At 36.7% G+C, this 15,577-nt stretch overlaps 1 protein-coding gene across 1 annotated transcript; it reads left to right on the top strand.

Annotated features, from left to right (window-relative positions):
• Positions 1–295: 295 nt before the first annotated feature.
• On the top strand, positions 296–12,598 carry LOC133298854 (uncharacterized). Its single transcript, XM_061498231.1, has 10 exons — positions 296–626; positions 921–964; positions 1,237–1,372; positions 1,497–1,611; positions 8,475–9,025; positions 9,201–9,498; positions 9,586–9,865; positions 10,509–10,670; positions 11,205–11,672; positions 12,003–12,598. Exons 1-10 carry the CDS (start codon positions 431–433, stop codon positions 12,294–12,296), a joined length of 2,544 nt encoding a protein of 847 aa, XP_061354215.1. The 5' UTR covers positions 296–430; the 3' UTR covers positions 12,297–12,598.
• The last annotated feature ends 2,979 nt before the right edge of the window (positions 12,599–15,577 follow it).

The raw sequence follows: 15,577 nt of genomic DNA on the forward strand, positions 1-15,577 counted from the left end.
ATCAACCTCAGCAGCTTTACTTTTATTTCTTAAATCATAATATAGTACTTGAAGAATAAATAAATCCTTTTTTTTTTAAAGAATGAAACATATCATTCCTAATTTTAATTTAGAATTAATTAAATTTTCTTATAATTTATAAATTTATAAATTGTATCTGTTAAACATATAGCCATATCTTTTATAAATTTAAATAATGTATTAAAAATATTTTTAATTTAAATCAGCTGTGTTTTTTTTTAGTAAGAATAAAATAAAATTTGTAGATGCGACAAAAGGAGTGGGGAGAGAGTGAGAAGGGGTTTTCGCTTTCTGGGTGCAGAGAGAGAGAGAGAGAGAGAGAGAGGTTTCTTCTTTTTCGTTTTTGGCGCGGCGGAACCCTAGTGCGGTGGTGAGCGAGCCCTGTGGGGCGTGGGAACTGAGAGAGAGGATGAGTGGGAAGGGCGGTGGTGGCCACAACAATGACGGCGTTAAGGGGTTATCGGGGACGATTCCGGCGTCGTCGAGGAATATGGTGCAGAGTTTGAAGGAGATTGTGAGCAATTTCCCTGAAAACGAGATCTATGCTATGCTCAAAGACTGTAACATGGACCCCAACGAAGCTGTCAGTCGCCTTCTCTTCCAAGGTTCTCTCTCTCTCTCTCTCTCTCATGTTCGAGTTTTTTCTCTCTTTCGTTCAATCTCTCTGTGTTCTGTTCCATCGTTAACGTTTTTCTGTTTTGAAGTTCAACGCTTCTATCAGTTGGAGAAAAAAAAAACATTGTGATATGATTGTTCAGTGGGGGATTGTTGCTTTGCTTGCAATTCACGTGACATACACGTGAATGGGTGCAACATTATCAGATGTGTGTACGCACGCACTAGTTGGAACTTGGATGTTCAAAATTTTATTTCTAATCTTAGGTTTGTTAATTGTGTAGATCCTTTTCATGAGGTGAAGAGCAAGCGAGAAAAGAAAAAAGAGGTGTGTGTTTATGTAGGGAAATGTATATATTATTTCCGCTGTTCAGAATTGATTTTATGCTTGATAATCAATTCTGTTTCTTCCTTCTAGAGTGTGTTTCAATGCTAATTATAGAGGGTGCATATTTTTATGTTTCACCTCAATTAGCATGTACATGTGCCTAGGTTGATAAATTGACAGTAGGTGAATCTATGTGCTCCCTTTTTTTATTTTTGATATTTTGTTTGCGTTTCTCTATCCTTTTCTTTACCTGCTTGCTCTTATTGCTTCAGATTAAGGACCCAACAGATTTCAGGTCTCGTGCGAGTGGGACAAATAACTCATCTAGTCGTGGTGGTGGTGGTGGTGGTTGGGCTGGCACAGACCGTCACGGTGGACGTGGGGGCACCAACCAATTCAGCAGTAGTGGTATGCGGATGATGGGTGTTGGAACTGATATGCTTTTAGTCGAATTGTGCTCTGGACTTTATGAACTTATTTGCCACTTTTTTTTTTTTTTTATATTTATTTCTTCCATGTTTTTGGAGGTCAGATTTTGGTCTGCAGGGAAAACCTGTATACAAGAAGGAAAATGGAGCATCTGCTTATGGAGGTTCTACAGCTAGTGTGCTGGGAAATAATGCGAACAGGCGACCACCATCCCACAGGTCTACTTTCCTTCGTATTTATGCACAACAAAGTTTACATGATTGTAGTGGAAAAGATGTGTCACTCTAGAATATTCTAGAGTCTTTTACTTGTTTCTAGCTACTAGTATCTTTGAGTAGTGTGATGCCTCTTCGGTTACTGTGTATTTTATTTATTACTTCATCTCCTTAACTACCTTGTAATCTGTATAAAAAGAACCCTTTGGGGTGTCAATCAATATATGAAAAAATACATTTCAGTCTTATATTACAATATGGTATCAAGAGCAGGTTATCCTGTGGTCTTCTTGTAAACCTCCGTCGTCTTTTTTCCATTTTTTTTCACTGTTTCGCTTTTACAATTCAGAAACCATATCTGGACCCCTCCAATCACGAAACCAAGACCACCACTGAACTCAGAAGCCATTTTCGAGTCGACCCACGTCAGCCCCGTCGCCGGACCGTCAGCCACGCGCCGCCACCGCAGATCTGCCTCTCCGGCGCGTGTGAGCCACGCGCCACCCTGCCAGCTTCTGTTTGTCACGCGGCTTCCACAGAACAGCTCGCCTGGCTTCCCTCTTCCTGTTCTGAGGGTTTAAATCATGATTGGAGCACTTTTCTTGCTAAGTCCAGTTGTTTCCTCTTCGTTATCAAAGACAATAGGCGTGACCTGTTGCTCTCCTTCTTTTTAGAACGATGGAAGTTGGAAATAATGAGGATGAGAATAAGCATTCTGAAAAATTATCCGGTAATGTTTCCGGTGTCTCTCCTCTTTCCTGTTCTTCATCTTCTGGAGACAACCCAGCTATACAGATTACTAACCACCGTTTAAACGGTAAGAATTATGTGCAATGGCATCAATCTGTCAAGCTGTTTATCCAAGCAAAAGGGAAAATGGGGTATCTTGATGGAAAAAAGGAAAAACCCGAAGCTGATGATCCTGATTATGATAAATGGATGACTGAAAATGCCTTGGTCATGACGTGGTTGACTAACTCCATGGATCCTGATATTAGTCAAACTTATTTGTTTCTTGATACGGCTCAGGAAATTTGGTATGCCATTAAAGAATATTATTCTGACCTAGGCAATGCTTCTCAAGCTTTTGAACTCAACACCAAGGTAAGAGAGTTACATCAAGAGGGGATGTCTGTTACTGAATACTTTCTTGCTTTAAAAACTCTGTGGCAGGAGTTGGATCTTTATGATGCAGCAGATCTTCAAGGTTTAGAAGCTAATGCAAAGTTTAAGAGTTATTTAGAGAAAAGACGTCTCTATGATTTTCTTGCTGGCCTTAATCGTGATCTTGATGATGTTCGTGGAAGGATATTGGGGTAGAACCCGTTACCTTCCATTGCAGTTGTTTTTTCTATGGTACGACGGGAGGAACTTCGCCGAAAGGTAATGTTGGGAGACAAGAACTCTAAATCCTCCGATGTATCTGCCCTAGTAGCAAAACGTACTCCTCGTCCCCCTAGTGATGCAAAACGTTCTGACCGATGGTGTTCTCATTGCAATAAGAGTGGTCACACTCGCGAAAAATGTTGGGAAATTCATGGAAAACCACCAAACTGGAAAACAAAGGGGCTGAACAAGAGTCGTGCTTATCAAATCTCTTCTGATGATAAGGGTGAGGAGTCTCGTGCCTCTCCAAACTCCGATGGTGTATTCATTCTGAAAGCTCAGTATGAGCAATTCCAGAAGGTGATGTCTCAATCTGCTGAGGCAACTAGTCATGTTGCTCAACAAGGTATGGCATTTCATGTTGATCGTAGTAGTCGTTGGATTCTTGATTCAGGAGCCTCTGATCATATGACAGGTAATGCATCCTTGTTTTGTTCTTATACCCCTTATTATCATCCGTCACGAATAAGGACTGCTGATGGTAGTTTCTCTAATATTGCGGGAAAGGGATCCATTAAGCTCTCTGATCATATTACTCTGAAGTCTGTCCTTCATGTCCCTTCTCTTACTTGTAACCTTATCTCTATTAGTAAACTTTCCTCTGAATTGCATTGTGTTGCTAAATTCTCTGCCAAAACCTGTGTTTTTCAGGAACATGATTCGGGGCTGATGATTGGCAGTGCTAGAGAGGAAGAAGGACTTTACTATTTTGAAGAAGATTCTCATGAAAAGAGAATTTTTGCGAATCACTCTTTTTGTTTATCAGACGATTGTAATGATGTTTTGTTGTGGCATCGTCGTTTAGTACTCCCAAATTTCTTTTATCTTCAAAAGTTGTTTCCAAACTTATTTATCAATAAAAAACCAAGTTCCTTTTTTTGTGATGATTGTCAGTTTGCAAAACACTCTCGTGTTTCTTATTCCCTCAGAGATTATAATGTTTCGTCTCCATTTACATTGATCCATAGTGATATTTGGGGGCCTGCTCGTGAAAAAAATATATCTGGAACTCGTTGGTTTATTACTTTCATTGATGATCATTCTAGAGTATGCTGGGTATATCTTCTAAAGGATAAGTCTGAAGCTGCAGCCACTTTAAAAACTTTCATGCTATGGTACGAACTCAATTCCAGACCTCTATCCAAATCCTGCGAACTGACAACGGTACTGAATATTTTAATTCTGTTCTTGGGGATTACCTAACCAAGCAAGGTATTATCCATCAAAGTTCTTGTCCTAACACCCCGCAACAAAATGGGGTGGCTGAAAGAAAAAATAGGCATCTCATTGAAGTTGCTAGAGCCCTCTTGTTTAGGATGCATGTCCCTAAATACCTGTGGGGGGAGGCTGTATTGACTGCCGCATATTTCATCAATCGGATGCCCTCTCGTGTCCTGAATTTTCATTCTCCCATATCTTGCCTTACCCTTTTTTCCCCTCCTTTCGGGCTTTCTCTTCCCTTCCTCCAAAGTTGTTTGGCTGTGTGGCTTTTGTTCACATTCCTCCAGATCAAAGGTCAAAACTTGATCCTAAGTCTGTTAGATGTGTCTTCATAGGATATCCTCCTAATCAAAAAGGGTACAAATGCTACTCACCTTCTCTTCGAAAGGTCTTTGTTTCTATGGATGTTACCTTTTATGAAACACAATCATTTTTTCCTTCGACTTCTCTTCAGGGGGAGTCTATTGGTGTAAATGAAGACAAGTCTTGGATTCCAAATAATTCTACTGCATTTTTTTTACCCTTGGAAACAAGTGTTGTTTCTTTACCTATGGAGACAGGGGGAGTTAATGTACAGGAGAAAAGGACAACAACTGTACTAGAGATTGGAGATCCTCCCGGTAAATGGGGAAAATTCTACAGTAGGCGTAAATCTCCTCAAGATCCTCTAGACTGCCAGAATTCTGACTCGAGTCCTAGTTCCAGCAATCCACTTGAGAACACCGGTACATCTGACCTAGATATGCCCATTGCCCTTCGAAAAGGTACTAGATCTTGCACTGCTCATCCTATTTCTCATCACATTTCTTATGAAAAGTTATCTCCAGGTTTTCGTGCTTTCAACACTATATTAGACAGTACAAAAATTCCAAAAAATATCCAAGAGGCACTTAATGACCCTAAATGGAGGGATGCAGCTTTTGAAGAAATGGATGCACTTAAGAAAAATGGAACTTGGGAATCCGTGGCACTTCTCAGAGGAAAGAAAACTGTAGGTTGCAAATGGGTGTTCACAATAAAATTTAATGCAGATAACAACATCAACAAATATAAGGCCAGATTGGTTGCCAAAGGATTTACTCAGACTTATGGGATAGACTATCAGGAGACGTTTGCTCCCGTTGCCAAACTTAACTCTATCCGAGTCCTACTATCACTTGCTGCCAACCTTGATTGGCCCTTGCATCAATTGGACGTAAAGAATGCCTTCTTAAATGGGGACTTACATGAGGAAGTTTACATGGATCCACCACCTGGTTTTGAAGAGGGAGATGGTTCAGTATACAAGTTGATGAAGTCTTTTTATGGACTTAAACAATCCCCTAGAGAGTGGTTTGAAAAGTTTACTCGTGCTGTTAAAGAAAGAGGATTTGACCAAGCTCAGACTGATCACACTTTATTTTTTAAACACTCAGATAGTGGCAAAATTGCTATCCTCATTGTTTATGTTGATGACATAATTGTCACTGGTGATGACTGGGAGGAAATAAAATCTTTAAAGGGGGGTTTAGCTAATCAGTTTAAACTGAAGGATCTTGGATCACTCAAATATTTCCCTGGAATGGAAGTTGCTCGTAGCAAGGCGGGAATTTCCTTATCTCAGAAGAAATATATCCTAGACCTGCTACAAGAAACATGTATGCTCGGGTGCAAGCCAGCAGAAACTCCTGTTGAACCCAATATTAAATTGGGAATTGAAGATGGAAAAAATGTTGACAGGGAGCAGTACCAAAGGTTGTTAGGGAAGCTGATCTACTTATCTCACACTCGGCCTGATATTGCATTTGCAGTTAGCATGGTTAGCCAATTCATGCATTCTCCTAAGGAAAAACACCTTAGTGCGGTTTATAGAATCCTCAAGTACCTCAAAAACACCCCTGGTCGAGGAATGCTCTTTAAAAGGGGACACAAGAGGATGATAGAAATCTGTACAGATGCTGATTGGGCTGGCTCTGCAATGGACCGAAGATCCACTTCAGGATATTGTACCTATGTCTGGGGAAATCTTGTGACCTGGAGAAGTAAGAAACAAACTATTGTTGCCAGAAGCAGTGCAGAAGCAGAATTTCGGGCGCTAGCCCATGGCATTTGTGAAGGAATCTGGTTAAGAAGACTCCTTGAAGAGTTAAAGATATCTTATTCTCTACCTGTCAGACTCTATTGTGATAATAAGGCTGCAGTCAGTATTGCTCAAAATCCTGTACATCATGATAGAACCAAACATGTGGAGGTTGATCGTCATTTTATTAAAGAAAAATTGGAGGAGGGTAGTGTATGTTTGTCATATATACCTACCAAGGAGCAAACAACCGACATTCTCACCAAAGGATTACATAAACCCATCTTTGAGGATCTAATTAGCAAGTTGGGGATGATCAATATATATCTCCTAATTTGAGGGGGAGTGTAGAATATTCTAGAGTCTTTTACTTGTTTCTAGCTACTAGTATCTTTGAGTAGTGTGATGCCTCTTCGGTTACTGTGTGTTTTATTTATTACTTCATCTCCTTAACTACCTTGTAATCTGTATAAAAAGAACCCTTTGGGGTGTCAATCAATATATGAAAAAATACATTTCAGTCTTATATTACAATAGTCACAATGGTTAAAGGGATTCATATGGTTATGATACATATGCAAAAAATTTGGCCTAGTTATAAGATGAGAACTAAGCCTGACCACCTACAGGGGTTAATATAGTATGAAATTCAATTGTATTATATGCCAGATGACAAATGTTGAAATTGATTTCTTCAATTTATTTAAGAAACAAGTAAGCTGTCAAAGCATCTAGCTCTTACAGTCTTATCATCCATGATGTAAATCGGGTAACCAACAGTACTTTTCTTGGCCTGTTAATCTTCTGACAACCCTAGATTGTTTTTCTAGGGTTAGAGTGATCCTCCTACACAAGTCTCAGATACTCTCTGAATTAAAGAAGTATCAAATTTGTATTATGCAAAAGTCTCAATTGCATAAGGAGCTTAAAGGATATTTACAACCCAAAGATAAATAAAAATCCTAGGTAAACAAAAATCTAAATAAGTCCTAATTAGTTACATAATCTTAATAAAATATTAATATCCTTAAACTAGATAATTATCAAAGATTAACTCTCAAAAAATAATGAAAGATGTCTGTAACTAAATAACATAATTATCATGAAATCACAAATTAAAACTAACAAAAATTATTCTAATCTAATGTGCATCATTCTCCTCCTCAATAAGAACTCACCTCCTGAGGTTTAAACATTTTGTACTCATCTGAAGAGTTTAAGCAAGAAGAACATTGTATCTCTCCATCTTCAATTAATGGAGAGTGACAAAGAAATCTTGAAGTTTGTGATGAGCACAAAAATCAAGGCTGCAAACAAAGCATGGCAGCGAGATTGAAAGCAGTGTATGGAACATGGAAGCGGGATTGAAATGCTTGCGTACCAGTTCGATGTAGGGTGGGTAACCAAGACTCCAAGTGTACTCCTCTTGGCTAGATACTCCCTTGATAAACCTGGAGTGTTCATCAAGGGTGAAGTGCTCCTCTAACTCAAGCCTTAGATATTCTCTGAATAAAGGAAGTATCAACTTTCAATCGTGCAAAAGTTTTAAAAGTCTCAATTTGATAAGGCACCTAAAGGTATTTATAACCCGAAGATAATAAAAATTCTAGATAAATCCTAATTAGATACATAATCTTAACAAAATATAAATTTCCTTAAACTTGATATTTTATCAAAGATAATATCCCTTAAATTAAGGAAAGATGTCAATATCCTAAAGTACACAATTATCATCAACTCCATACATTAAAAATAACACAAACAATCCTAATCTATATTGCATCAATCTATTTCCAGTATAGATTTTATTCTTTTCTCAAACAGTAGATGTGTTTCTCCCATTTGTTCTCTGGATTGCTTTAGGGTTCTTTGTTGTTTTCTCTGTGCTGAGTATTACAAATAATGAATATTTTGGTTTTTGAACGAAATTGGTTGAATATGGATTGATAGTTTTTGTGTTCATTTTATGGTTTGTTCTTGCAGCTTTTGTTTGTTACATTTAATTATAAATAGAAAATATATGAAGTCCTAAAGTATTTGCTTGTTGTGTAACTATTTCTATTTTAGCTATCTTTGGTGGCTTAAACTTTTATGTCTTTTTTTATTGTTCCTGCAAGCACTTGGACTCAACTGTTATTATTATGTAGCCAAGGTGGAGTTCCCACTTCCCATGTCTCATGTATGTTGAAAATTTTTGCAGTGATTCTGCTGCTACTGAAAATAAAACATTTGCATTAGGCATCGGTGATGGATTTTCTTCATCATCACAGCATGATGGATTGCAGTCTGCATGGATGGGGAATGTGGGTCAAGTATCAATGGCTGACATTGTCAAGAGGGGTAGGCCACAGGCCAAGTCATCCATGCATAACATTTCCATCCACAGTGCTAATCATCAGGGTGTTTTGATGCATCCAGAATTATCAGATTACAATTTGCATTCATTGCAAGTTCATGCTTCTGCAGTTTCAGAGACGAATACTGATCAAGGTGATGCTATTAGCCACAATGTTCCACAGAATGATGAATGGCCTTGTATCGAGAACCAACATGATGTTAGAGTATATGCTGTTGTTGATGCCCATGCAAATTCTGAGTACTATACGAATTCGTCAAGCTTCGGTGAAGCTAATTGGCAGCAGAATGCTCACTTAGATGAACATTTGACTGAAGATGGTTCTGTTGAGAATGCAGACGATGAAGGATCTGCTTCCATATCTATTAGAAGTACATCAGACGATAACACAGGAGGTACATCTGTTTTTTATGGTAGCTTCTATAAGGACATAAATTCTTACCAACTTCACAGGCATCCTTTTCATAATAATGGTGACTAGGATGCTTTACACTTACAGTTCATAGTTGTAAGATAGACATTTGCCTATAAACAGACTCTTAGTCTTAATTATGAATTTCTTCCTTTCAGCTGAAGATGGCGTTTCATCAGTGGCTGCAAACTTAGAGCAGTTAAATTTACAGAGAGATAATCAGGGGACTGAACCAGAGGAGGACAATCCTTCTGTAGTAATTCCGAATCACTTACAACTCCATACTTCAGAATGCTTGAATCTGAGCTTCGGAAGTTTTGGATCTGGAAACAGTGCTCCACTTCCTGGATCTGGGCCATATGCATCTAGGCCCTTGAAAAATAACTTGGAAGATACATCTGGAGTGATGGATGTTTCAACAATTGGATCCTTGGATGCCAGATCCTCAGATGCTAGGTGTGTTGCTAGTACAATGGTAAACTTTGTTGCAAACATGCAATATCGTGATCATTCATAGTTTCCTTAAACATATCTTTCTTGCAGAAATCCTGACTATTATGGCGAGGAGCATATTACTACTACCCAGGATGGAAATTTAGTTCGTGGTACCAGTGCGAGTGCTGTGACCTATGAACATTCTTCCATTTCACAACAAGAGGTTTTAAAACCTGAACCCCCTGAAACTGCTCAGGAAAATCAATATTCATTTCCTTCATCTTCACATGGGTTTACTTATGAAAATGCCCAACAATCAGAGGTCACATTTCCTCATTCACAGACAAGCTCACAGATGCAGAACCTTGCTCCCTTCTCTGGTGTAATGGTAATGCATAGGGTTGTTAGGTTTTGGATGTTATATAGAACATGTTTTATGGCTGGGTCTTATTTTGGATCTTCAATGAATTAAAGTTGGTGCAAACTGACTAATTAGAAATCTTGTAGTGTTAAAACTTTGGGATGACCGGGACTGTGCATTTGTCCATTCCTTACTTGGTAAATCAACCTTGTGTTCTCCCAGTCCTTTGGGTGGGCGTAGTGGGTTTATTATACAAATTAACTTAAATTTGTTGGTCCATTTTTAAATATAAATTTGTCTCCTCTTTGATTTTATACCAGTAAGTAGAAGTAGAGGAAGGCCAAGGAGTACTCTCAGAGAATTGGGAATCTGGGCAGGCATATAAATGCCTTCTCTTGGACGTTTCATCCAGTTTGCTTGGACAATATGTGTGCTTTTATATCACTCCTCTGGTGCTTTACTAAATGAACTTGTTTGAAATGAACCCTACCCTTATTAGTATATAGCTAATTTCTTTCCCCATAAAACAATATTACGGAGACCATCTTCTGTTGCTTTAATGTAGTAATAACAACTTATATATCTCTAGTTTCTGTCTTCTATCTTGTAATTCTATATACTAACCCTGCTATCTACCTCTAAATTTTAGTGTTGACTGTTGATATTTTAGCAGGCATATTCAAATTCTTTGCCCAGTGCTCTGTTGGCTTCGACAGTTCAAACAGCAAGGGAGGCTATCCCATACTCACCCTTCCCTGCAACACAATCAATGCCTGCAAAATATAGCAACATTGCTCCTTCAATTGGCGGTCCCACCATAACCATGTCAGAGGTGCATTTCTGCTCTAGCTTATTTATGTGTCTCTATATACAAGCTTTTGAGAGGAGTATGTTGTATACATGAAACATACTATTCCAGCTTACAGAGTATTTAGAATTTTAGAGCATTCTTAGCCTAAAAAATGTGCAGTGGAATTATAATTATGGCTTATGTTATATTGAAGTGCTGAGTGGTATTCCAATAAATTCTTTTTTACATAATACTTTAGGGTATATCACAAATTTCACCCTGGCTATTATGTTATTAGCTTAATGTTGGCGTAGTGTGTATATTACATACCAACTGTGAACTTTTTGACTACTTTGTGTGTTATTATGCCAGTACTAGTGGTCCAATGATTGATTTCTCCTTTAATGAAATGTTTATAGAGCTAGTCATTGGTGTATTCTGAATTGAGATTGTTGGTTAATGATTACATTTGCAGAGTTAAATGCTGCATCTGTATCTTGAATTTATTGTTATAGGATAGGAAGAAGGAAAACTTGGGAATTCAATTATTTGATAATTTTCCTTGTCATTATGCAGGCTCTCAGAGCTAGCAGCATTTCTACACCTCATCCTAATCCACAAACCATTCCAGGTGCTAATGTTGCCACTGGACCTACACTTCCTCACCACCTAGCTGTGCATCCCTACTCCCAACCTAATCTTCCTTTGGGACACTATACTAATATGATTAGCTATCCATTCTTGCCTCAGAGTTATACCTATATGCCATCAGCTTTTCAGCAGACTTTTGCTGGAAATAGCACAACATATCACCAGTCTCTGGCAGCACTGCTTCCACAATATAAAAATAGTGCTTCTGTCAGCAGCTTGCCTCAGTCTGCTGCTGCTATTCCACCTGGATATGGCTTTGGCGGTTCAACAAACATTCCTGGAGGAAATTTTCCTCTGAATCCACCTGCTGCTCCTACTGGGGCAACCATTGGATATGATGACATAATAAGTTCCCAGTTTAAGGACAACAATCACATGATTTCGCTACAGCAGGTACAAATATCTTGATTTTAAAATGATTTACAGTACTGCCTTTCATTTTATGTAACAATTCTTCACTAAAGAGTTGTGTCAATTTCAAATCATCATGATGATTCTATTTCAAACTGATATGATCTGTTAAATTTTCTTTCATTTATGCTCATTAAAAATCATGGTCCTTTTAAAGGCTAGCTAAAAAATGTTGATCTGGTTCTTGTAGCCAGTAATTAGCTCCGATTTGTAATTTTTTGGGGGGTGGGGGCAAGGAAAAAATATAACTGATAATCTTGTCTCTTCTTTCAATACTGCATATAAGTTAAGCTATTTTGTATTTTCTGCCAGAATGAGAATTCTCCCATGTGGGTTCATGGGCCTGGCTCTCGAACAATGTCTGCAGTTCCTCCGAGCACATATTACAGCTTGCAGGGACAGAATCAACAACCAGGTGGATTTCGGCAAAGGCAGCAGCAGCAGCCTTCACAGCATTTTGGACCCCTTGGGTACCCTAATTTCTACCAATCTCAGACTGGCATTCCTATGGAACATCAACAGCAAAATTCTAGGGAAGCATCCCTGGGAGGTTCGCAAAGCCAACAATCTAAGCAGTCCCAACAAATATGGCAAAACAGCTACTAATCCTAGTCAAGTCCCGGTTTTTCAGGGTCTTGATGTGAAAGTGGCTAATCAGAGGCATTTCCATTGTCTAATAACTAAACTTATCACTGTCTGGTCCGAAGAGACCATGAGCCCATTGCCACGAGGTTGTATTCTACATAAATTATGTTCATCATGTTTAACGTAGGTACAAGTGTGCTAATTTGGTTTACTCAGTACATTTTTTTTTTTAATATTCTCATATCGTTATAGTGGAAAATCTCTTTGGATAATTTTCTCACCTTACACCCCTTGTGCTCATTTTTATTTTGTGATATACATTCGCCAGAAATTGTTCTTCAATTTGAATACACTATTACCCGGATTAGTTAATAATCAGTTTATTTTAGGCCTAACTTGTCATGCCCCCCTTATACTAAATAGTAAACTTTGACTTCCTATTGGAGGTAGTATGGTGATTTTAGGAAATTGTGTTAGTGAATCTCGAGGCATAAGAGGTTTTTGCACATGATTTGGAAGTGTTACGCATTCTAGCCTTTATTTTATAAGCCTCCACATGCAGTTACATAAAAGCGTGATGTTCCTTGTGGTAAAAGAATTGATTGTTTTGCTGTTCGCCGCAATAAGCAAAAATTTTCCTCGAAATGCATTTGTACTAGGTAGGTGAAGTGAATCATTATTACAAATTGAACTCTACGTATTTTCTTTTGTTGTCAAAGATGTAAATATTAAATCGATGTACTCAATCTGGTTTCCCAATGAGAAAAGGAATGGGCAGACTAGCTTTGCTGACGCGGAGGAGTTGGTTAGAACAGAAGCACAACTGTCAACTCCAAGTACAACTCTCTGGTTTTTCTACCTCTAGTGTATTGTTCGTCCTCTATCTCTCTTTTTCTAATCCCCCATGGGCCATGCTTACTGATGTTAGAGAAACATGATTCTACCTCAATAAAATTGCATCCACGTTATTCAGTTAATTTTCCGTCTTACATGTTTTCCTTATAATTGTTACAATTATAAATAAAATCTAATTCTATTCTCAAATTCAAAATGTCTGATTATATTTTTTTAGAGATAGAATATTTTTACTGCCAAATGTTTCTACTACCACTGTAATATAATTATGTATTCTGGAAGTACATTAAAAGCTATTTTCCCCTCTCTTCATAAACTTTTCCAGAGATTATCGGTTGAAAAATAGAATCTAACAGTGACTAGAGTGATAGTAGAAATATTTGATAGTAAGTAGGGGTGCTAAATGAACCAGGGACGAACCTTTGGCCGGCTCGTAAAGGCTTCAGCTTACATGTCTAAAATTGGTGGTTAAAACCAGACTTATAAAAGCTCGTTTAATAAAAAAGCCTCATGCTCTAATTCAAAAGCTCGGTCTTAGAGCCTCTAGGCTAGCCTAATATATTATATACTGACTTTTATTTATATTTTTTTATACTGCTCATAATAACTCTCTCTCCTCAACCTATTTCACCTCATTTTATTGGTTAAACAGACAATGATTTTGTATTATATTATGCTATTTGTATATACATTGAATTTATGAATTTTTGTGGAATTGTTAGTGTTATTGATCGTATATTCTATTTAGATAATTTTTGTTATTTTATTTTTTTAACAGTCTAATTGGTTAAACCAAACTTTTATTTTTTGTAAATAAGCTAGGCCATAGGCTGATAATTATATTTATAAAAGTATCAGGTTAGGCCAGACTGACACATTTAAATACAGACTTAGTCTTTTAAGACCAAAGCTCGACCTGACTCGGCCCATTAACACCCCTAGTAGTAAAAATATCCTACTTCAACTTTTTAACCCATGAAATCAAATAAATTCTTTAGAATTATATAAATCAAAATCTGAAATCCATACACATGCTTTGGAAAAAAAGGAAAAAAAAAATCTTCTCGTTACAATAATCAAGTCATTCTCATATGACTTGGAAAATTTGTAATTGCGCGTGATTCTTTAAAACACACACTTACGAATAATTAAGATTTTAAATAAATATTATTACAAGTACTTATTGAGATTTATAGCATGACATAAACTTACAATGGGATAGCCTCCCCTTTCACTAAATTTTGATCACCCAAAAAAAAAATTTGTTGATAAAAGTTATACTATTTTAGTACTTTATTAATGTCGATATCATTATCAAATGCTGCTAAGACATCAGCTTATCATTCAAAGCATTAACAATATAACCATTTGAAGTCTGAATGCATCTAATTGTATAAGAAACAACGAAATCACCAGAAATAATTGGTCAACTTTTTCAGTTAGAAAGTTAACATAAAAGAAATTCAAAACTTGGTTTTAGATATATGGTTGCTTCCGAAATACATACAAACAAACAGTGCTCCAAATTGAGAATCAATAGTAAATGTCCGGTATTATGATATTTATTGTTGGAGGGAGGTTCGGTGAAACGCTGAGTTTTCAGGAAAATAGGTGTTATCGAAAAGTAGTTGAAATTAAAAGGGTTAGAATAGCTTACAGCAAATTGGAGTCAGACCCCATGGATCCATTCATATCAAAATGTATAAAATCGAGTTACTTCTTAAAGTAGTTGATATAAAGGTAACAAAACACAATAATTAATATATTTTTTTAATGAGGTTAATTATAAAAATAATATATATTATTAACGAGACTTATTAATCTCATGTCGTTGAAGATATCTTGTCTCAGTATCATAGAAATAAACATGTAAGTCCCTTTAGTTTTATTTTTATTTTATAAAAGATGAACCCCACATGCTTATCTCTATGGCATGAAACAAAATATCTCTAACAATATGAGAAAATATTTTTCTATTATTAATATTATACGCTTAATGTTATACAATGTAAGCGGTTGATTTAAATGTTTATAATAAGTAATACAAAAAGAAAAATGCAAAAAGTGAATAATTCTTCTACCATACAGGCAATAAGAGCAACAATGTTGCAGATATTTTAAAATTTATTTATCACAATATTCATTTGAATTTATAAAGATCTAAAAATTACGTACTATTATTATTATTATTTTATAAAAAGGTATTGCGTTCGTATTATAATATTTTTTAAAAAAGCACTTTTTAGGGTAGAAAAAAAAAACTTACTTAGATTTCTAATTTACAAGACGAACGAATATATGAATAACTAATTTTCATTTCCCAAGATTGTCCAAAAGTGCAGTAATATACAAGTCTCTAAAAGACCCGAACACATGAAATAGAGGAAGAAAAGACAATGCAATTGAAAGAGGTAAAAAAATGAGAACTTTCATCAAACTATAAGCGT

Source organism: Gastrolobium bilobum, unplaced genomic scaffold (genome assembly GCF_033153095.1).
Source record: "Gastrolobium bilobum isolate Gb01-03AN ecotype WA unplaced genomic scaffold, APGP_CSIRO_Gbil_v1 utg16812, whole genome shotgun sequence".
In the NCBI taxonomy this organism is placed as follows: Eukaryota; Viridiplantae; Streptophyta; class Magnoliopsida; order Fabales; family Fabaceae; genus Gastrolobium; species Gastrolobium bilobum.